This window comes from Emys orbicularis, chromosome 1 (genome assembly GCF_028017835.1).
Source record: "Emys orbicularis isolate rEmyOrb1 chromosome 1, rEmyOrb1.hap1, whole genome shotgun sequence".
Lineage (NCBI taxonomy): Eukaryota > Metazoa > Chordata > Testudines > Emydidae > Emys > Emys orbicularis.
In genome coordinates this window covers 179,756,149-179,780,611 of record NC_088683.1, presented here as the reverse complement: position 1 = coordinate 179,780,611, position 24,463 = coordinate 179,756,149, and the positions used below count along the sequence as shown (strand labels likewise).

General features: G+C 43.6%; 1 protein-coding gene across 1 annotated transcript in view; it reads right to left on the bottom strand.

The window, feature by feature from the left end:
* Positions 1–24,463, bottom strand: part of PTGFRN (prostaglandin F2 receptor inhibitor) — a 63,808-nt gene that overhangs the window by 3,197 nt on the left and 36,148 nt on the right. Inside the window, exons 6-8 of the mRNA XM_065420600.1 lie at positions 23,366–23,785; positions 11,248–11,355; positions 2,853–3,158 (exon numbers count right to left, since the gene is read on the bottom strand). Of these exons, the coding sequence (XP_065276672.1) occupies positions 2,853–3,158; positions 11,248–11,355; positions 23,366–23,785 (834 nt within the window). The remainder of the gene's footprint in view (positions 1–2,852; positions 3,159–11,247; positions 11,356–23,365; positions 23,786–24,463) is intronic.

The window sequence follows — 24,463 nt, the reverse complement described above, 5'->3', positions numbered from 1 at the left end:
AAAAGACACAGGAGTACCAGCAGGAAAAGGAGAGGAAGATGCACCAGGACATAATGAAGTTTCTCAGGCAGCAAACACAAATGCTGCAGACTCTTGTTGACCTACAGCTCCAACAGTCACGGGCTCACCGCCCCTTACAGTCAATGGAGACTTCCACTTCAGCAGCTCCCTACATTCCATCTTGCATCAGGGGCCGCATCCCTATCCCCCCACACCAAGGGACAGTAAGGAAAACCACAGCTTAACATACACTGACCTGTGAGAGCCAGCGTTGGTGCATGTTTGGCAGAAATGGACTGGCATGGACATGAATGTTTTCCACAATTCTAATTTTAAAGTTCTGTTCTGTTAATTTACAATTACAATTTTGCACTATCTTGGTTTTTCTTTGCACATTAATATTTGGCACTGGTTTGGGTATGCAATACATTTTTATTTTTTGGACATAAATTTATCATTATTACTACATTCTGCAGTATGTCTGTGCTTTGAGTGCCACTAGATTACTCATAAGAGATCAGAGCCACAGCATTCATAGGTTGAGTGAAAAACCCAGTGTAATAATTATACATGTACAGTGAGCACCACACAATTAATTGGCTTGTTAAAAGATGAACATAAATGTCCACCAAGCACTACACAATTCAGGTAGAGCACAGCCTACTACACCACACTGCTGTGGCTGATGGTTAAAATGCTCTTTCAAGGCATCCCTCAGCTGCACAGCTCCACACTGAGCTCTTCTAATGGTGCTTGTGTCTGCCTGTTCAACGTCAGCCAACAGCTGCTCCACCTCCATCCTACATCCCAGCAGCAACTTTTCCTTCTTTGCCTCGTAGATATTATGCGGGACACAGCAGGAAGCTATAACCATTGAGATGTTTTTCTCACAGAGATCTAATCTAGTGAGTAAACACTGCCGACATCCCTTCCATCTGCCAAAAGCACATTCAGCTGTCATTCTGCACCTGCTGAGCTGGTAATTGAATCTTTCCTTGGAGCTATCAAAGTGGACAGTGTATGGCTTCATAAGCCAGGGGAGCACAGGATAGGCGGGGTCCCCCAAGATCACTATTGGCATTTCAGCATTGCCAAATAGTAATCCACCTGTCTGGAAAAAGTGTCCCTGCTGCAGATTTCTGAACACCCCTGTGTTCTTAAAGATGGAAGCACCGTGTATGTTCCCTGACCAGCCCACACTGATCTCAGGGAAGCATTTCCGGTGATCCACCAATGCTTGCATAACCATAGAAAAGTAGCCAAGAAGGGCTGGGGCCAAAATAGGGATATGCGTACCACAGTTCTGGAAACCCACAGCTGAAAATCCATCCATGTTGTCCTGCACATTTCCCAGAGTCACAGTCCTGTGTACCAGGATACAGTTAATGGTCCTACACACTTGCCTGAAAGCAGCCCCCCACTGCGGATTTTCCAATTCCAAAATTATTTCCCACTAACTGGCAGCAACCTGGCATTGCAAGTTTCCACAGTGCTATCACCACTCTCTTCTCAACCGTCAATGCAGCTCTCATTCTGGTGTCCCTGCATTGGATTGCAGGTCCAAGCTCGGAACGTAGCGTTTCCCACCCGAAAGTTCTGCAGCCATCACTCATCATCCCAAACTTTTGTTACAATGTGATCCCACTAGTCAGTGCTCGGCTTTCAGGCCCAGAAGTGGCACTCCACTGTCTGCGGCTGCTCTGTGAATGCCACCAACAACCTTGAATTTTTATTTATTTATTTTTTTTGCTGTGTTCCCTAGTAATCTGTCCTTGAAGAAATCATCATGTCCCCCGTTGTTGTGGTACTTCCTGCAGCTCTGCAAATACTGGAGCATCATTCTCCTTGAGTTTGTAACGTTCATGACAATAGTACACAGCTGTGCAGGCTCCATACTTCTGCCGGAGATGGTGGACACTGACAAGTGTGGGTTTGTAGGGGTTTTTTTTGAAAAGGCACAAAAATGTTACAGGATAGAGATGGCATTATGGGATGAGAAAGTTGCCTGATGGGAACTTGACCCCTTGCTCCCCCTTCCCTGCGACTCATGTGTGCACACTACAGCGCGTTGCAAAAATTTCCCAACGGGTATTGCGCCAGAGGGCAGCGCATGGCGCACTGGGATACCTACCCATGGTGCACCGCATTTTACATTGACACAAGCTCTCCTGGTGTGTACATGCAGCACCAACACAAGCAGTCATGTATGCACAAGCAATGTACTAACTGCGGTGGCTTTACACTGATAGAACTTGCATTTATCAAAGTTTGTAATATAGATATGGCTTAATACTTCCCTTGTGTGGTCAGCATCAGGGTTAGTTTACAACGTAAATCATGTTGAGAGTCTTGATTAAAAGATGCTATAGATGTGCAAAGTATCAGGCCACTCAATGGGTTGGGAAAGGGGAAAGCTTTGCTTCTGTAAGCACGATACATTGCTGGGCACATTGTATGATCAGGAATTAAAAGTTTAACATGCAATGGCAAATGCAAAGTTTAACTGCAGATAGAACTAGCACTTTTCATAGTTAGAGGCAGCTGCAGAGTACTTAAAAAGCTTTTCTAGTTCTACGTCAATACACACTAGGCCCATAGCATTACATGTGTTTTTATCGCCAATATGGGGTAAAGTGTCATTACAGCTATTCCTGAGCCCCAGTGTCCCCACTGGCAGAATACAGCAGGGCTATGAAGTACTCTGTGCAGTCAAAGGAGGAGGCTACAATGCAGGGGCCTCCAACATGGGAGGGTGGGGGTAGAATGGGGAATAGTTGGTACCTGAGGGCTCCAACAGGCATGTGGCAAGTACATTCCCCCGTCTCAACAAGGAAAGTCTCTAAAACCCTTACCATCCATTTTCACAGATACGAATATGGGCTTGGATTTGATCTCCGGTTGCCGCTGCCAGACACCTGTGGCTGATCGCACCCAAGGGGTTACTGTGCAGTAATGGTTGCCGAAATCCTGGTCCTCCGAGCCATGCACCCGCAGCCGGAACTCCATGGGGCTGATCCTCTCCAGGCTGACGTCGCTGCTCCAGTTCCTCCTGGCCTGTGTCACGATCCCTTTCCGATCCAAGGAAGCTAGCAAGACAGGGGTTCTGTCCAGTGCAAAGGAATGCACAGCAAGCCAGGACACATCGAAGGACAGATCATCTGAATTGAAAGACAAACAGAATTTGGCAAGGACAGTGAGCTCTGAAGGATATTTACAGTGTCACTTAGTCAGCAAATGGGCACAGTCTGGTGTCTCTGAACATAAAGGAGCATTATAACCAAATGACTGAAAATACAGCATAGATTTTTTTTCTAGTACATCCTGCTCTTTGACGACTCAGCTTTCCAGCACAAACAGGGTAAATCACATAAGGACTACAATGCAGGTGGTATCATGAACGTATGAACTCTTAGGCAGTTAACCTCATTTCTGAATTGACCAGACACACAAGGAAGATTATGATTGCAGGAAACTAAGTAGGCTGGGATCAATATTTGGCACTAATCCTCGTAATTCTATCTAATTATGACAGAGTTTATGGGAGTCGTGGGCACTTGCTAAAGCAGAGGTAGCAGAAAGGGAAGAGTCAGGGCTAGGACACTTAGTGGGGTGGTTGGGGCTTTTTTTCAGGGATGGTAGCAAGGGATTTTTAGCACCTCGGAAGGGCTGTCAGCGGGACCATAGGAAGAGTAGTGAGAGGGTTACTGCAGGGGAACAGAACAGTCAGGCAGATGGAAAAGTCACACTGGGGTGCTCTAACAGAGGGCAGCACATGAGTGTTTAGCAGCTGAAGAGGAATGGGATTAAGATGTTGTCAAAACACAAGTTTAGCAACTAGGGGAGAGTGGGTAAATCGTGCAGGTACTTGTGGGGAGGGTAAGTGTGCCATGAAGTTGGGCTGGGGTACAACGGTAGGAAGGCTATGGATAGTTGGGCGAGGGACAGGGTTACTTGCTGGGGGCAGCAGCCGATCTTCTATTTTTGTCTTTTTCCTGCTATTTTAGACTGAAATCTCAAATTTAATTTCATAGGTGAGTCTTTGCTAAGCAAGCCTAGAAGCTGGGTAAGACATTTGTAACTCCCACATGGTTAAACTAAAGCACAAGGGCTGAGGAGCAGAATGCTAGAAGTTTGCTAGTGGGTAATAGTTTCCAAACAACATCCTTGACCTTGTCTAGTCCCTCGTGCTTGCAGAGACGTCTCTCCTCTAAAAAGACAAGCTCCCAGCTGTAGTTAGTGTGCTCAACATAAAAAGGCAGGCCCCTGGGTACTACAGCGATGAGCATGCTAGAATTGCTCATAAAATAACCCACACAATGATATCACTAAATATTTGCCTTCACATCCTGCCCATGAAACAGCCCACCTTTCTGCCAAAGTTTTACTTTAGTTATGTCTCAGAAGGGACTATGCCTTGCACACATTGCACTTGAAAGGAGATAATCTACCAAGTGTCTTTGTAGTGACTGCCACCTCTAACACCGGTTGACAGGTAGTCAGAGTCCATCAGTACAACCGTCCCTTTCCGTGCTCATACAAGATCATATTGATCCATTTAGCAGATCTGCACTTTTAACCCTATTAGGCTGGCAGCTGAGGATGCAGTTTAATCACTGCAACATCCTCTATGTTAATGCCCCAGTGCACCGCACAGCAGGTTAGAAAACCAGCATGGATGCTATTACATATGAGTAATAAACAGAAAGCTGCTAAAGAAAGAGAGCGTAAAAAACTATGACTTAACATAAATTTGTCTAAAGCTCCTGCTAAAGATGGATCCCATCTGACAGCAATAATGAGATAGTCTCATAATCAGTGTGTCGGGATGATAGGGGTGGGATGGACCATTCTCTACCTGACCTATCCACAATGTCAGGAAGATAAGCAGGAGGGGCCTAACACTATTTCCTTGATCACCAGAGTCAGGGACTTTATCCTGAGGTGTGCCAGCCTGGCCACATTGTAGTCAATGGGCTCTAGATAATACACAGCACACATATAATACTGTTTTTAACTAAATAATCAGTAGCCCACACTGTGTTGAGCTCTTCTTACCACACAAGTGCCTCAGATGTAGTAGTAGCTAGCATGGCTTTCAGTGTAATGAGGATGCAGCCTTAGACACAATTCTGCTGCTTCTATACATTATCTGCATCTCTTATTCCCCTACACATAAAGCACAGAGATGGGTCAAAATTGAAGCTCACGTCCTTATGAATTTTGGATACAGATCGGTGTTGGGCGGCGGAAGAGGGAGATACTGAATATGAATTAGTTGAATTCCCATATCCAAGTCAGCCTCTACAATTTTGGATCCACGTCAGATCTAAAACTGAAAAGAGTCCATGTTTTCCAGTTCTGAATAAGGTCCAACCAAAATATCACTAACATTTTGCAGGATATCAGCACCATCAGTCCTGATTTGAGCTTCAATCTCAATACCTAGCCTTACCCTGCATTTGCAGGGGGTATCTCCTCGGCTCATCTGTAGTTAGCAGGTGCCACATCTAGGTATGCACACAGAGTTGTAGCCATGATGGTTCCAGGAGATTAGAAAGACAAGGTGGGTGAGGTAATATCTTTTATTGGACCAAATTCTGCTGGTGAGAGAGACAAGCGATCAAGCTTACACAGAGCTCTTCTTCATGTTTCAGGAGGAACCTGAAGAAAAGCTCTGTGTAAAATAAAAGATATTACCTCACCTACCTTGTCTTTCTAATAGCTACATATTGCATTTCAAATCCTGTTACTTATTCCCATACTGGAGGGGATAATTCTGTTTGTAATATGATTAATTGACCTGGAAGTACCCATAAGCAGGACTGAAATATGTAGCAGGAGCAGATACACACTATGGAATAAAATGTCCTCTTTTCATGTACAATGTCTTCTGTAATGAAAAGAGGGAAAGACAGCAGATAGGGGCACACTATATAGCAACAGAGACACTGGCATCCCCAAATAGTCCATTCACCCAGTAAGTTCACTATCCTGACTGAAACAATGGCCAATACCAGAAGATACCACAGAACCCCCATAAAAGTACCTAGTGTATTTTGCAGTTCTGGAGAAGGGAAACATTACCCAACCCCACCTGGGGATCAGTTAATGCCTTGAAGCACATTTGTTGACAGACAGTCCTTGTAGATCACCCCTACTTCCTGTAACTGCAGAGGCTACTTTTAGTTACTCAGGGTGACATCCTGGCCCACCTGAAATCAAGAGGAAAAAATCTCCTTTGTTTCAATAGGGCCAGGATTTCACCCTCTGTCTTGCCTGCTCCCTTCACCACCAGTGTCCCTCACTCTGCACCTGGACCGACCACTTCTAGGGGAAGAGTTCCATCTCCATAGCCCAGTCAGTTCTTGACTTCTGCGGAGACTGCTTAAAAGGGGGCCTGTTAGTGCCGAATGTGGTAGCGGGCACCAGTCCACAAGAAGCCAGATTGAGAACCACGCACTCATTTAAAAAATCATTAAGACAGCCATTAGCTTTTTTGTCTCCACCAAGCTGGCTTGAGTTTGAAACTGTGACCCGAGGTAACAGGTCCACACATCCTGGCTACACCCAATCTCTGAAGATATACATTACCCATAAATTCCTCTTACTTCAATATACTGTACATCAGACAAGCTCGATCCAGTTATAGTAAGAACACTTAGACATTCTCCAGGATACATGACATCAAAGATGACACAGCTGTGACCCATTGTCTCCCCCAAGTCCCCAGGCACACACGGTTACACTTGCAGAATAAAATTTTAACAAACAAGTCCTTTTAACGTCTCAGGCAAATTCATACCTTTGAAGAATTGTTTTCTGTTTAAAATTATACTGTTAATTTGAGGTTCTCTTTTTCCTTCATACAGAGATAATGAGTTGAAAGTTACAAGATCTTGCTGTCATTTTGAGAATGCCAGATCTATCTTTTGTAATTACACCATGGCATAATAGTATTATGCCAACATATCTTATTAATCAGTATACACAGTGCGCAATTAGTGACTCAGTACCGACACACACAGAGAATCAGGGGGAGAGTTTGTCTGCCTGAAAGATTTCCTCGTTACTATATCCCTTGAAGGGGCCGTGTGCCAAAATCATTTGCTTTATTCCTGAGTTTTGTGTGATTTTTCACATTACAAAATATTGGGAAATTTAGCAACAGCAGGACATGAATTCGGTGCTCTCTAAAGATTAGTAGCAAATATGTCCAGCTGCTCCCAGGATCTGATCAATTAAACAGCGTATTTAAATATTTGGTTATACACTGGCATCCCCAAAAGAAAGAAAATCTTTCCTCCATCCCCATGTCAGTTGTTCATACTAAGTATCAATTTTAACCGGGGAACAAAAAAAGTCTCAATTTTTGGATCACTGGAACAGATCACTGTCACCACAAATTCACTGCCATTCTTCCCTGCCCCTACCATACAGTCTTATATTGGTCGATATCAGGCACCGGGAAAAGAGAGGCTAAATGCACCCTGGGATATTATGAGGGAGAAAAATTATATCCCAGTGACAAATCCAGGGGGCTGCTGATCCCTTTGGGTGATGAAACTCTCAGGTCCTCTCTACAGGCAGACTAATGTGGTGGTGTCCTGCTTTCTCCCTCCAGGCTGGCTAGAATCATCAACATGTAAGGCACATCGTTATGCATATTCCAATTTGACACACAGGACTAAGCTGTCTGGGTTTTAGCTACTTTCCTGGCCACTCAGTCCTCAGAATAGTGAATCCTATTCCCAGCCCAGCTACTATACACTTCCACTCGACAGAATGGAGCTCTTTTAGCATCTTGTGATTGTGCTGAATCACAATTTTGAAACCCCTCTTTGTTTACTAAATTTATATGAGGTTGAATAGGGCCTCCTAGAGAGCGGAGAGTACCACTTCAAGATAGGTAAAGAAGCTGGCTTTGTTAATTTTCCAGGGCACGCACTGGGTCTGTCTGGAGCACATAAAACTACTTTTTCAGAGAGACACCCCGTAATACTCTCAAGTACCTGAGAATACAGGCCTATGAAGGGGTCATTTGGGAGACATTGTTATCTGTTAGAATAAGAATTTTTACAGAACTAATAGAAGAGACTCTGCCCTTGAGGCACCAGAGGCACTACCTTACTCAAAAAAGTAAAATAATTTTTTTTTTCCATTCAAATTCAGCGCACCAATCACAGCTGTTAAACTAACAAACTGGCTCTCCCAGATGAAGAATCTAGAAGGGACAGATGTTCCAGTGTCCCAACCCTCCATAATGCACACTCCATGAGGGGGCTCAAAGCAGCAGCAGCACTTCTTTGAATAGTGTTGCAGCCAGAGCAGAGCACTGAGGGACACATCCAAAAGTGCCTTCAATGATGGATAAATGTTCAGCTAGCTAAGACAAGTTACATTGCCCGACCTAAGTCTGACCTAGAACCAGTAGTATTGTAAGTACTCTAATTGATCCTGGGTGTAACAAAAGGAGGATAGGCTGACAGATAAAGAGAAGGATTATTGTCTTCTCTCAAGCACAGCAAATATTTCAAAATCTTCCTATAAGTACTTTGCACAGATGGCAATGAAAATTAAGGTGTGTGTAAATAGATCACCCCAGAAGTTTCCCTTCCTTACTCCATGAAATATAAACATCTATTAGAATTGCACACTTGTGAAGGAGAGCTGCAAAGCTTAGATGAAAATAGTTCAGCATAAATCTGGGCGTAATACCCTCAACAACATGTCTGCTGCCTGAAAAAAAAAAAGATCCTCTCAAATCCACTGGCTCTTCTATGTTCATGAGATAACCTAGAATGAACAATTCTGGAACGTCAGAGACCAAAACAGCAAGTATTTAATATGGAGACTTGACTTCTATGATTTCCAGAAGATGCAGGCTGGGCCAGGGGTGGTGCTACCTCTCTGTGCAAGTTAAGCAGACAGTTGGCTGAGCAGTGATGTCTGCTCTGCCTTCACTTAACTTCCCACACCCTGGGGGCAGAGGGAGACCTGTAATACATTGTTCCAGTTATCTCAAGAGACTCAGAAGTCCTTCCCGCCCCAGTCAACCCAGAAAGTACATCAACTCTTCTGTATGTATTCAGTTGGTGCAAGCTTTCCCCAGCATTGTGTGTCAGTTCCAACTTGGGGGGAGTTTCCATGGTCTGTTCATTTCCTTGACATCTCTGCTAAGATTGGGTTATTAATTCCAGTTGTGAATTAAATTTTGCGATATGGAGAGATGTCTCACTAAAAATAGGCCAGGCCACCAACAGGCCAAAAATATATCAGACTCCCATTCACAGGTGCAGCAGAGGGCTGGAGAGGTGCCAGTTTCTCAAGCACGCCTGAAGGGCCCAGATGTGGCTTCTCCAGGAGGACACAGATGGGACTGGTTTGAATCCCAAATCTTGTTAAACAAGGTTTGCACAGACCACTGACTAAGTTACTTGGACACCTGTCACAATTCCACACTTAGTCATTCCCTGCTGTGCACGTCCACTGTACAAGCTGAATACGGGTCTGTTTGCCAAGCTGTTACAGACCTACGGAACTGCAGAAACAGATCTGCCAAGCACAATGAGACAATTCCCAGAAGCAGAATCGATTACAAAGATCTTCAGTGCTATGATAATGGAAACTCTGCACTGACTGCTCCGGGTGACAGGGACATTTCTAATTCTCAGCACTATCAATGCTTTCAATAATCATCTCAACCCCAATGAGACTGCACTATTCACACCTTGGCCATAGGGATTGGCAGTTCCCTGGAGAGGTCACCTTTACAGTGTAAAACTCTGTTCTCTATCATCCTTCCACCCCTTGTCCAGATACCTCCAATCTCTTGTTCTCCACATACCCCCAGAACAAACCTCACTACAATGTACACTGAGTGGTCTCCTTGTTGGAAATCTCAGAGGCATCAAGAACTGAAAATGAGCCATGTAGACAAAACTGTCTGCTGATTCCTAAAGGGATCTTCTGCAAAGCACACTGAGGACAGATTGGGGCACAAAAAGAAGACAATTATATTGCTGCAGACCGCGCCCATTCTCCAGGGTTATGAATCTTGTCGACACTAAAGTTTACTCAACTTTCTCCCCACCGACCAATTGAAATAAGACACTCAAACCAGGTTTCCACCATTCCCACGACAGTCTTCACTCATATTTTCATAGGCAGCACAGAGCAGTAACTTAGACTACTTCCGCACTGCATTTGCCTCTATATTCATATATACCTGGCTAGCCTGGAACTTTATAAGATGGTGAGTCTTGACTATCTCTTGATATGTCATGTTCTAAGCTTCTATACTAAAAAGAGATTTATTTATTCTTTTTTGGAGAAGCATCATGCTTACAGAGGTCATAAGTATCACATGTATTAATTTACATAACAAATAGGGACAAATTGAAGAGAATATAAACCAAGCTAAACCTTCATCCAAAACTCTCATCAAGCCTAGGTTTTTTGTTTGTTTTTGAGCTTTTTGATCTCTCAAAGCACAAATATATCATTTAAAGCTATTTCACGGTATTTTTACCCCAAATCGGGATCAGCCACGCTAGTGTCAAGCAGGCATCTGAACTTTTGGTGCTTCTCTGAACCTCACGGCCTTTTAAGGTTTGCATTCAGTGTGCATCCTGCCATGTTAGCAACGAACAGAGTGCAACATTTCTTCTTGATATTTCATACAAAAGCTCCTGAATCTAGAAGCAGGCTCATTACTAAAGAGATCAGCAATGAGAAAGGATTGTTAGCATCTTGGCTAAATTTTTTAAATAGTAAAAACAAGATATAAAGTAAGTTTAGTGTTGGGCAAACAGTGCTAAGCTGACACATGGAGATGTAATGACTATCCACAGAAGATGCACAGCTTTTCCCACACTGCCCTGACAATGAATCTCATTCCTAACTAAGGGTGACTGGGCCCACAGCGCATTCAATCTTTGACTCTTTGCTGAGATTGCCAGCAATGGGGACTGTTAGCGTGAACAGTAATGGAGATTTGTGATGAGGACCCCTCTTCACTAGGATATGAAATGAGAACCTACCAGTTTGTTTTATATATACACACATATAACCTTTTGGCCTGTATCTTCTATATCCTCCATTGCTTTGACTAGTACTATGGGGCTTTGTGGTGGTTCTTGATTTTTAGACCTATTCGAATGGTGTCCCAGTTGCCAGTGTTGTACAGTACAGCGAAGGTAACTGAGTTATTTCCAAAAAACAAAAATGAAATAAAGTTCAGTGGGGTACCTGGCTCAAGTGCCACTCCGTCGATGGTGACAATGCAGAGCAGATCTGCCAGCTCGCCCTGGTAAACCGTTGGGTTGTCCGAATGCACCGAGACATTAAACACAGGACCTAAAAGATAGCAATTTAATCCCATTATTCATTCACGGTTCCTTCTTTGTGTTACCCAAAAGCTTTTAACCAGTACTTAAAACAATCTAGGTTAGTTTGTGAAGCACTTTGATGTCAGATGACTAATATATTGCCTCTGCTTTCAGAGTGAAGATTTATGGAACACTTACATATTCTTTAGGACACTGAATTTCATGCCGGTGGAAAGTACCAATCACCAGCTCTGAAGTTCTCTACTGATTCATAGAACAGGCACAGTCTGGCAGCAGGAGTTTACCCCGCACTGTCCTCTGCCAATGTGCCTCCCACTTGCCCTAGAGGAGGCCCCTGTGGGTGTCTTTCACCTGTTCAGTCTTGGACGACCCCCTTTCCCCCCGCTTTGATTGCAGAGCCACTGATGTGTGTGATGTGGACATATCTATTAGGAGCTGAACAAAGCCCAATTCACCTCTTAAAACATGTAACCTTTATTATATGGCCACAATTCCATATTTTTTTAATGTGGGTTCTGGCTTTACCATATACAACTTCTTCTATGATCCTAGGCAAGTCAAAACATCTGTGTCTGAACTCCTCCAGCTGTACAATGGTGATATGGATATACCCTCACAGGGGTGTGGTGAGGTGCTCAGATACTATGGTGATGTGCACCACAGAAAAGCCTTTAGATCAAGATACCCACTTTTGACCAGTACCAAATCCGTGGTGCAAAATTAATGACCGAGTGATGGTACTTCACATAGGTTTACATGCCTAGTACTCTGCCTACAAAAGAGGTACAAGACTGAAGGACAGATATCTGAATATCCCATAATATGAGTCATCCACTAAAATAAGGGTTCACCTACCACAGAGGTGAGAAACTAGACAGCACCGTCTATGGCGGTCTCCATCATTCTGTGGTCTAGGCCCTACTTTAAATCCAATAATCTTCATAATTCTTGCAGAGTCCCGTCAGGCTTCTGATGGGAAACCTCCTAGGAAAATCCAGGTTTCTGTAGGAAGCTGTACTAGCGACTGAGTAGATTGTACTCTTTCTTCACGTCACTACTGAACCAATGCTCTGGAATGGAATAAGGGCATTGTGCCACTGGAAGTGTAACCTTTTGGTTGAGATATTGAAGACCACAGAGGGCTGACTATTTGTGGTCCACAGAGATTACAGAGCACTTTTTACAAGAGCCAAAATTCCAATTAAGAGGAAGCAATTACTTTGTGGCTTCCTAAATTTGCCCTATGATTTCAAATGGGCATAATTTTCTTTACTTTCTGTTAAACTGTAGTGCAACACTCTTGTGTGCAGTTAAATCTCCCATTCCTCCCACCCCCACGAAATGGCTGCATTTTGGCAGTGATGAAGCAACGTCTACCTATGCAAGTTTATAAAACCGCTGTCACATGAAAGGCATTATATAAAAGTGTAAGATGTCCCTGAAAACATGGAGATAAATGAATAACAAAGAAGCCTTAGAAGTTTTATGAACTATTGCTTGAGACTTGAAGAGTCTGCTAGAACATATTTATGGAAATAAGAGACCCAGAATATTATGAAGTTCAGATGCTATGGTGATGGGTACCTTATAAGTGCATTATAATACACACATTTAAAAAGTTAACATGTTGAGCCCCGCCCCCCACAAGGAAAGGGGAAGGAATATTAGCACGACCACTTCCTCAGACTCTGTCCAAGATCTTCCTATGAAAATTCAAATTGTTTCCAAAGATAGCCAGCAATCTCACTGCCATTAGAGGTGTTATAACGTTCATCCTTCAAATAAAACAAATTAAGCTCTTTCCTGTTAGTCTTCAGTGAGCTGTGCAGCTAGAAATTAAAGATGCTAACACACTTGTTACAAAGTCAGTGTTAACCATCACATTCAGGCCAGCATCCCTTCATTTGATTTTATTTAGATTTATAAAACATCAAAGTCTCAATGCATGAGATTGCCATGTTTGCTTGCAGTACCACTGCCCTCCCAGAGTCTAATGTGCTGCAGTGTAGACTGAATTTGAATGGCACCATAATCACTGTATCCTGTTTTATATGCACTCCATTTTACAGTAAGCAACTGCAGCGGTTCAGCATCAGTGAGTGAACTCTGACTTCAGGTCAGGAGAGAACCACTGCATTCCCACAGATCCTGCCACTATATTGGTAGGGAGAAGAGAATCAAGCTTGCGTTCCTGTACATACTTCCTTAGAGACCATGGACAGACAGAGTGAGAGAAGAATTGTCTGATCCTTGTCAATGTCACTTTCCCCTGCTGACTGTTTCAGAAGCATAACCTTGATAGTCTGTGTGTCTGTGTAGGCGGAGGGGAGAGTTATCAACACAGAACATCGCACATTGTGACCTGTAGTTTCTGCAGGTCACATCTCTATATTAAAGATGAGGTCATCTGCGATCTACTCCATTTTATAGACATTGATTGCAGCCATCAAGGCCCCAGCAAGTTGCCAGTGCAGCTTCTCAGCTGGGCAGAATCTGAGCACCCTTTACCATAAAAGAACTTAAAAGCAGAAGTCAAAGTGCTTAGGTCATTATCAGATCAAATTTTTTCATCTCTTATAAAAGAGAATTTCTGCTTTCAGACCATCAGCTGCATCTCCCTGCTTGTCACCAGCATGCCCAAGTTTCTAGGGCAATACTGATGCAACAAATAGAGCAGCTGCTTCCCTATGTCCATCATTTAATGATCACACTTCCCCTGGGTAAACCACAGTAACCAGCGGGAAATCATTAGTTCCCTTCCAGAGCACACAACTCCTGCAAATCATCTCCACGCTGGGGAAACTTGTCCCTGAAGCACAAAGAAAGTTAGGAGGAGGGAAGAATGCCATCATCCTACGTCAGAAGTGCTGGTCTTCAACAGAAAGCCCTGAAACATTTCAGGGGTCACCATTCTCTCTCTTCATCCAACAGACTAAAAATCTTGGGCTTCCTCTTTTAAACAATGTTTTAAGCAAGCTTTGTTATAGTAAAAGCTGTTAGGATGACAATCTGGGAAACTCTATCCACACAATTATGGCTTCGATGGGAGCACTTTCCCAGTGAGGCACCATCCCACTTCTCACACCAATGTGCCTGACCACTGGCCTGAAGAGACCACCTTCAGAGATAAGCTCATGGCTCATTCAATTCTTTGTCCCTCTGCAGAAGTTGCAAGTACCCGAGGACAATCAATGCTCATGTTTATGATTGTTTGTGATGTGGGCACTTAACCAGGAATTGGACTGAGATGACCAACTCTATTTCACACAGGCCACTGAAACACCATCAGAAAGTAACAAGTTTTGGTCACTACCCACTTGGGCAGGATTTGTACTAGTGACCTAGCTGTGAAGTGCTCCATAACTCACTAAAAGTCCCCTGCAGCCACCAACTCCCCATTCCTAAAAAAAAAAAAAAAAAAAAAAAGGCAGCTGAAAGTAATCTTTATTTTCATTCAGAGTGCTATTGCCTTGATTTATGTTTCCCTGTTTAAACCAGTTGCCCTGACTTCAGTTAAAGCTAATAGGAAGAGATGAGCAGGAATGAGCAGTGAACCACTCCCACAGAAAAACAAAGTTGTGATCTGTCAGCTAAAGCATACATAGCAAAAAACCCGCTAGCTGGGCATTTTCTTTCTGAGGGCTCTAAGAAAAGCATCTTGGCAAGCACTGGCATCAATGCAACAGCATGCAGCTTTCAGGCATGCCTCTTAGCACAGGGCACCCAAGTTTAATGAGCAACAGTAAAGACTTCTGGGACATTGGTGCAAATCAGGTTGGTTTTACCTCATGCTCCTAGCTCCATCTTAACCCTGTTGCCTGTACTTAATACTTTAAAATATGGACAGTCACTATTATAAACTACAAACAGAAATTTCAGTTACAATACAGACAAATCACATGACTCGTTTTATAGATCTCATTGAGACCTAAATCAAGCCAAGTTTGAAAATATTATTCGGTAGGTTTAAAGTCTGGAACATTTAAAGCTGAATGACCTCAAGTTTGGAAAAATCAAGGTCTAAGCCAATTTAGCTTTGACTCAAGCTAAGAAATCCAATGAAAAATTTTGAACATAAACTTTACAGACAAGCATTCTTAGAGGAAAACTGGTTCCCTAGTTTTGAAATTAAGTTGACATTTTGTAAATCTCATTGAAACTTAAAAATCAAACCAAGATCAAACTCAGACAGTAAACTGTGGTACGTACTCAGGTAATAAGAAATACCTGTTTTTATTCTACTATATTATGGTTGTAAAGGTTAAAAAGTTGTTATACTAAAAAGCTATAAACATAATAATGACAAAGTTAAAATAGATCTTTCAACCACAGCTCTTCATTTCTGAAAGACTGATTACTCAAGTCCAACATTACACCACCTTGATTTTGCGGGGAGGGGGGAGGGGGAGGGGGTTAGGGAGAAATGAGGGTAATCATAATTTAAAAAACAACCAAGAGTAAAAGTTGCTAAATGGGAATTTGTAAATTCCAGGACCAGGATTTATTTGGTTTAATTCCTTTTGAATGCCACTGCTGGTTAACTCTCCTGGCCAAAATTCTGGGCCAGAGAGTTTAGTTCAATCCAAAAAATAGAGTACATCTCAGTGCCTAGCAGTTTGAAGTGACTTAGCTTTAGATTTTTTTAAAAAGTTACAGCAATTTCTTCTGTGGATACACTGAAAAAAGCTAATGGTTCAAACGACATCAAGCTTGGTTTATTCCTTAGAGCTCAAAGACATCTACACAAGAAGCCAGGCTTGAACAAAATTGGCTTAGTTGATTGAGTTATACTTGCACAAAACCTCCGAGTTTAAGGATTGTTTTCCTTTTATTTTTAAAGACTCATACACAGAATTTAAAACAAAAACAGCTGAATTGATAGCAATCAATCTTTCTAGATCGCTGGATCAAGACCAAGTAAAGCACAGAAAATAAATGTTTCAGAAAGTTAGAAGTAATGGGAAAAAGGATTTATAATGGAAGATGGCAACCTTAACTTCTGGCCTTCTATACTGTGTTCTCAAAGCACTATACAAAAATCAAATTTAGCTTCATGTAGACAAGTATTATCCCTATTTTATAGATGGGAAAAGTGGGGGATGGAGAAGTTAAGTAACTTGCCCAAGGTAACTGGGACTCAGAATCAGAAGTACAAACAAGGAATTCTGTCACATACTCTCTTCCCCAACAGCCAGACAGCAATCATTGTAGTGTGCCTTTTCTACTTGAAATCAGGCAGTGCCATAAACCATGTGAGGAAAAATTGATGCAATCTGCAAATTCTCTCTATTCAAAAATATTACTCATAACTGCCCTGGCATTAAGCCATCCACTATTGCACTGAAGAGACCATAATCTGCTCTTCTCCAAGTAATAACCTCCCCCACTGCCTTTATTCTTTCTATATAGATTTCCCTAACCAGCACCATCCCAAATTTCATAATAGTTATTACTGGAAAGAACCCTCTGTACTTTAATCTGTGGTTTACAGTCCCAACTACAAATTGATGAGGGGAAAAAACTATGATGACTAAACAGATTTCTACCCACTAATAAAGGGTAGAAAATACAGAGATTTCTTGCCAGGGAGTTTCTGCTGTATTGCTCTTCATTCACTTCCCTGATTAAGACAAATATATTTGATCAAGTGAGTGATGCAGAAAGAGAAGGAAAGGGAGAAGTTAGATCTCCGGGTTAGCAGAGGGCAGAGTTTTATTTTGATCACAAGTTTAACAACAAATACGCAGCTCACATTTCAACAGTTCTTGGTTTATCTTTGCTCCTTCCAAAACAAGTGATAAAACATTGCTGTGTAATGAGCTCATTCACAGATGTAATCCAGAGCTGAAGATTACACCAAGAAGCGTCTTAAATTCCCTTTTGTTTCTGACTCTCACCAGCTTTCACCCTTTGCTGGGGTTTCTCTGGAGGCAGCCATAAGAGTGAAGCCAAGCTCGATTCTTATCTCTCTCACATCTTATTTTACAGAAGCACATTACAACTCCCCCCCCCCGCTCCCACACACACAACCAAATCACTTCTATGGAACAGAAATACTGTATTGGATCTCTGTGTAACCATGCTGTGGGAGAAGCCATTCTAAATAGTATCTGGGGGGATTATGGAAAAGAATTTAACTCTATGGGATAAGCCACCTGAATTGCAGAGTGACTGGGGTGCCTCTGGGTACACGAGTAGGAAGCTTTTCACGTCAAGGTCACTGGCTCAACTGTGGCCCAGCTAGGAAGAAGAATGAATCCATTACTATCTTATGACTGTACAATGACCTGTGTGAAATGAATGTTTTCATCCCAGTCTGAGGCCTAACAGATAGGGGTCCACGTCACAAAAACCACACATGCAGTTAAGTGCTAATTAGACCTTTGTTACCCAGCTCAGCAAGGGGATGGAAAGGGCTATGGGAAAGTGAACACTCCTCTCTTTTAGTGGTGATCCCCTGTGAGTGCAGTGAAAAAGACCTATCGTGGAATAAGAAGTTAGCACTGCTCAGAGTCTTAGTAGTTGCCAGTCTCCAGGGTTGTTGATTTAGCACCTTTCAGTTGCCAAATAGATCTTTGCCTTCAAAGGACTCGAAGAATTTCTCCAAGTGGGCTAACAACAAATCCTTTAGATTAGAGAGAATTGGGGCACTGGTCTAGCAAGGGTGTTTCACTGTATCAAGGAGCAGCTCTAACATCACCTAGCATGCACGGTTTATACCCTGAGGTGGAAAGTATTCAACATGTTACAAGTAGTTCTAATTATTAAGAAGCCTGGTCCGAAGGAGGGCTAGGAAGGATCATGAGCTTTGGGTTGGAGGAGTGTGCACTATGAAAGGGACCACCTTGTGAGGTATTTAAATAACTAAACAGATACACGGTTTGGCCAGATTAAGAGAGGACACGTGTACACATATCTGAAGAGTGCCGGCACTAAGGAGGGAGAAGAACTGCTTAGGGTTGTGCCAGGAAATGTCACTAGGAGTGATGGCATGAAATTAAGAGAAGGAGATTTCAGGCTGGATATCAAGAAACATTTGCCACCAGTGAGAACTATTAGACTGCAGAATAATCTCCCAAAGGAAATGACAGTTCTTCCATTTCAGGATACTTTTCAAAGTAGACTAAAAAAAAGAGCATTGGAGAATCACTGGAAATCTTTAAATCAAGACTGGATGTTTTTCTAGAAGATATGCTTTAATTCAATCACAGCTATTGGACTTGCAGCAGGAATTAAAACAAGTCCTTTGGCAGGTTATGCAGGAGGTTAAACTAGATGATCACAATGGTCTTTTCTGGCCATAAAAATCTATGAAGCTATCAACTAGGGAACAATCTCCAATCGACTCAGTACATTGGGGAGTACATAGAATATACCTAGTAGTTCCCCTCTGCTTCTCCCCCACATACTTCTAATTTATGTGATTCTGAAATATAGATTTATCACATCTTTCAATTAATGAAATTGCAAGTAGGTTTTTCCTTTAAGTTTCAGACCATGAATTTACTGCAGTAAATTCATCTTTATTCAGCACTGAGCAAAGAAACAAGGTGGCCTCTGCCTGGAGCCAGCAAGTTGTGCCACCACTGGAAAAAACCTGGAGGGCAGGGCCGGCTCCAGGCACCAGGCACTCAATCACATGCTTGGGGTGGCACCTGGTAAGGGGCGGCCAATCTTGGGGTGGCGGGGGGCAGCGCGGCGCGGCATTCCGCGGGGGGGGGGGCTCCGGCGGCGCGGCGCTCGGCGGGGGGGGGTTCTGGCAGCGCGGCGCTTGGCGGGGGGGGCGGCGCTGGGGGGGGGGGTTCTGGCAGCGCGGCGCTCGGCGGGGGGGGGCGGGCTCCAGCGGCGCGGCGCTTGGCGGGGGGGCGGCGCGGGGCGCGGTGCTCGGCGGGGGCGGTTCCAGCGCCGCGGCGCTCGGGGGGGAGCTCGGGGGGCGGCGCTTTTTTTTGCTGCTTGGGGCAGCAAAAAAGTTAGAGCCGGCCCTGCTGGAGGGAGACATTTTCCCACAAATATTCATGGGAAAACTTTTCATAACAATGCCACATTTCAAGATTATTATTGGTGGGAAATACTGGAGTTTGCGTGTGCAGTCTCCAGCTTGTATATAAAAATCTTACAGGCCTCCTGCCGTTCAAACAGGTCACGTTTCACAAGGTGCATGTGCAATAAAAAAAGCTTTCCTTGAAACACAGCCAGGCTCGGACAAAACAGATCTGGGAGGAAGCCAGGTTAGAGGAAAGCACTTCCAATCCAACAAGTCCCCCAGCTCCAGACAGAAATCAATAAAGACACAGAAGGATATTCCTACAACCACTAAAAGCTTTCACGTAACACTCATTAAGGACTTCCTTTGCTGAGAGAGTTTCTCTATTTTCTTATTTATTCCCCACCCCTGCACCTTACCCCCAAAATGTGGACTCAGGATACTGTCATAGTTTGAGCTTGTCAAATTGGAGAAGATTGGAACACTACAGTTGTTAATTGTTTAGATAAATAACCTGATTGTAAACCAGCAGCAGCAGTTAAAATGCCTTGCTGGTCAGCAGTGACCCTTCTAAATGGTCAGGAATTCCAGAGGGTGAGGCAGCGCTATTACCGAGCAGAAGATGGAAGCATCGTTTGGAGCAAGTCAGAGTTCACCCCCATCAGGCCTCCACTCAGTTCAGGATTTACTGCAAAGTGGCACTTTCTAGCTTTTTCAATCCTTCATGGACTTGTTCCAGCCTAAGTCAAGGACCTCATCTCACTACTCCCCACCCATTGGCTTTTGTTCCCTTCACACAGTCTTCATGAGTGCCTTCCCCTCTGCAGAGTCTGCCATGTAGAATAGCCTACCTTACCTTTCCGCCTCTCGACTTGGACCTCAATCAAGTCAAACTCTGTGCGTAGGTGCTGGAACTAGGGGTGCTGCCGCACCCCCTGGCATGAAATGGTTTCCATTAGATACAGGGTTTATGGTTTGGTTTAATGGCTCTCAGCACCCCCACTATACAAATTGTTCCAGCACCCCGACACTGTACCTATTTTCTCATAGTAAAACAGGGATACCACCTCCTGTCTGACATGAAAGAGATATACGGGTAAATTAATTTGCATAAGCACCTTTACTGTTATTGGGCACCTTCTGTCTGAGGCTGGTGAGTTATCTTCAAATCTTAGTCGAAACATTTCTCCTCAAACTATGCTTTTTAATTTCTCCCTACCTTTGCTATTCATCTTTGTAACTATTACTTCAATCCATACTGTATCCTGAATTTAAGTTGTATTTTGACCCATCTTCCACGTAAGCCCAACCATAGATGTTCATTCCCCCTAGAAAGCTAGGTGTGTTGTATCTGCCTGTAATCATTCCTCTAAATTTCACTTGCCTGTCTGAATCCAGGAACAGAACAAAAAGGCACAGGGGATAGGAAGGGAGGTGTGGTATGCACTCTCATGTGTGCCCCTGTTCCTAACGATAAGCAGGAAGTCATTTTTTGGTTTGGCATGTTTGCCAACGTCCCTTCTAACTGAGCTCGACGAGTTCCTTTTTCTCCAGAGATGCTTCAGTCTGGCAGCACCAGCATTTCCCATCCAGACTGTATTAAGACAGTTCAGACAAATAGGATTTTAAAATGTCAGCTAATCACTCAGTCAAAGTGAGGCAGCAGGTCGAGCTACAAGAGAGCTTTTAGAAAAGCTACTACTCGGGGGGACTGGGAAGGCCAGTGCAGATGATATTACAATCAGAACCGGATGAGACTGTGAAATCTGTTCATGTGCCATGAAACTTGAATTGCGAATGTGAAAATTTTAAATCAGCCTTTGCTATTTGCCAGATTTATTTTGGGAAACAGCCTTTTTTTCCTCTTGGAAGGACTGAAAAGGGAAATAAGATTCTCTTTTGAAGGGGGGTGGAAGGCTGGCTAGGAAAGATGGCAATGCAACAAACAGATCCATCCCTTACATAGCTCACAGGTTTTCCTCCATACTGCAGATATTAATGGAGTGCCTTGTTCTTAAACTGTTTAGCATGAATACAAAGTGACACCATATGAATACATTCAAGAGAGTTGTTTTAGTGACCCCCTTCTCGGGGGGAGGGGGAAAAGGCTCACCTTTTCAGGCTTCTCATATTACTCTTTGTACACTGGCAACACAAACATTCAGGTAACACGCATGCTGTTGAAACGATAAGCCACTAGCCGTGGTACTCTGAATGGGACCAGAGCGTGGGTAATGTCTGCTTTATGATTATAAGCAAAAAGGAAGGGGGGAGTGATAATAAGGCCTAGTAGTGAAACTCATCTGGAAGTTCAGTCCTCAACATTGTCCAGGCTCTTTAAGGTCAGGTGCACTTTCAGTAGGGCTAGTTTCTGACAGCGTCAGAGCCCTGCACAGTTGCAATGGAGGACCTCACTTTATAATGACTGCTTAAGGCTTAGCCCGTGGCCCTTGCCACAAGACGTTTCAGTTTTAGATACTGGCTGGTTGAGGATCATTTCATTACTATTTGGGCAACTGGAAATTAACAGATCCTAGTTTGTGCAAACCTCTGTCCTCTCAAACCCAGAATTCCTCTTCCCCCAAAGCTTCAGATACATAATGTGACTCTGGGCTGTGCGTGGGGCCACAGAGAAGGAGTGAGACGGTGCAAGGGGAAGGAACACGTGGGGAATGGGAATAGAGATAAAAATGAAGTTGCTAACTGCATTGATACATTAAAAAAAAAAAAAAAAAAACTGGTCAATTTGCCCATGGAGCCGTTAACTTTGATGGAAATGCTCTTGGGGAATTTGAAATATGTAATCACTAAAAATCCAAGAAATCGCCAGTTAAGCCAACATCAACATCCAGAGCAGCCTCAGCTCTTGTATAACCACTCTAAACCGTCCCAGACGGTTCAGCACCATAAAAAAAAAGTCACTGAATGCAACATATAACAAATCAGAAATGCACCTACCTGATGCCTCAGTCACACACACAAGTACACACAGACATCACACCTATGTACAGACAACATCCGTCTATTGGACATAGCTTAATCTAGGGGCTGGTCTACACTGGGGGGGAGTGGGGGGATCGATCTAAGGTACGCAACTTCAGCTACGCGAATAGTGTAGCTGAAATCGAAGTATCTTAGATCGAATTACCTCGGGGTCCACACAGCGCGGGATCGACGGCCGCGGCTCCCCCGTCGACTGCGCTACCGCCGCTCGCTCTGGTGGAGTTCCGGAGTCGACAGTGAGCGCGTTCGGGGATCGATATATCGCGTCTTAACGAGACGCGATATATCGATCCCGGATAAATCGATTGCTACCCGCCGATACGGCGGGTAGTGAAGACGTACCCTAGTTGATATTGCAGCTAAGGCTGAGAGTTTGAGTGCAATTCTGAAGAACAGATGTATGCACTGCAGTTGTGTATTTGCTGAAATTCAAAATACCATGTCACACTTTGGAGTCCAAGTATGATTGGGTTTTTAAGATGTTTGGGTAGTGGGGCATGCAAGCAGAGGCTGCTGCAATGTTAAAGTTGGCTTAACTGGCAATTTCCTAGATTTTTTGCAATTATATTGATAGGAAATGCACTTGGGCAATTTTACTCCAAACTAATTAAGTTTGCTTTAGAACAGAAATAGGATTCTCCATGGCTTTTTAGCATTAAAGCTCTCCCAAAGCAATCGTTATATACCAGTAATATAGTGTCTGAGTTGTCAAGCGTAGTAGCCATTCTTCACTCAGAGATAGGTCATGCCATGAGAGACTTTCAAGCCTGTATTAGCGAAGGAAGGAATGTGGGCCAGGACTCCAAGGTCAGACCCAGTTCATTTAAAGTATTCCAAGATATAACCAGACACAATGAACAGCAGAGAAGTGCCTGGGGAGTGGAGATACGCAACATTCTAGCAACCAGGCCCATCTCAGCATGAGCTAAGGAATAGCAGCAATGACCCCAGAGGTTAGTGACACTGGCACAAGCACCGTGCAGCACTCAGCTCCCTCCCAAAGCACATACACATTGAATTCTCTACTGACCTGAGGTTTGGAAATCTATCTGGATGGGATTGGATAAGCCATTCACTGCCTCTCGCCACATGCCCCCGCCGCCTGGGGACCAGGCAGTTACCACGCAGCGATACAGACCAGCGTCAGACATCTGCGTCTGGTACATCCTATAGCGGAACTCGTTCTCCTGAACCTTCTCCAGGACCACACCATCCACTCGGGTCTGGTCTGTCCAGTCTTCCAGTCGTACCACCGAATCCTGGTTCAAGGAGATTATGCGAGTGGTTCCATGAGGGTTTGACTGGTCCATCAGTGGCTTTTCTGCTGTAATGAGAACAGAGTAACGCGGGGTCTTGATGTTTTGGGAAGACACCTTGCATGTCATCTCAAAGGTGTGGCCTGCCACGAAGAACGGCTTCAGTTTCACCGCCTCCACTGTTAGTGTATAATCTGAAAGAGGGAAGGAAATCAGAAGCAATAAATAGCTGTCTGCATTTATATAGCACCTTTCAACCCAGCAGATTTTCAAAATGCTTCACAAACGAGTAGACACAGTCCTAGAACACTTTACCTATTGCTGGTGTAGTGTGCAGGCTGCTATTTAACAGCCCACACTGTTACATAAACAGCTTAGGATAGGACGTGAAGAACATTATTCCTGATAGACACGGCAGAGAAACTGTGACAGGTGGAACTTAATTACCCAAGACAGATGTGGCTAGGACATCAAGGATAGTACCCCTACGTTTGAATAAATCCCTAAAGGGATCAGGGCCTCAGTTTTATGTTGCTATAGGAAGTGCCATTTCAGATCAAAGTGCTGGGGCATTGGTTCAGCACCAGCGACAAAATGAAAATTGCAGCCTTTTGGATCAACACCAATTCCTGCAGCACTATGGGTTTGCCTTGAAGATCCATTTAAGTAGTGTCCTACCCTGATTTGGCTTAGCTTGCAAGATCAGCTGAGATCAGAGCATAAGGAGGTTTGGTTACAAGAACAAAAAAATCCCCCACACGCTTTCTACATGTAGGAAAAAAATCCAGGATACATCTTCCTCCACCTCTGGACTTCTCACCTGTACTCTACTTATTTGTCTAAATCAGTCATAACTAATATTGGAATGTTAG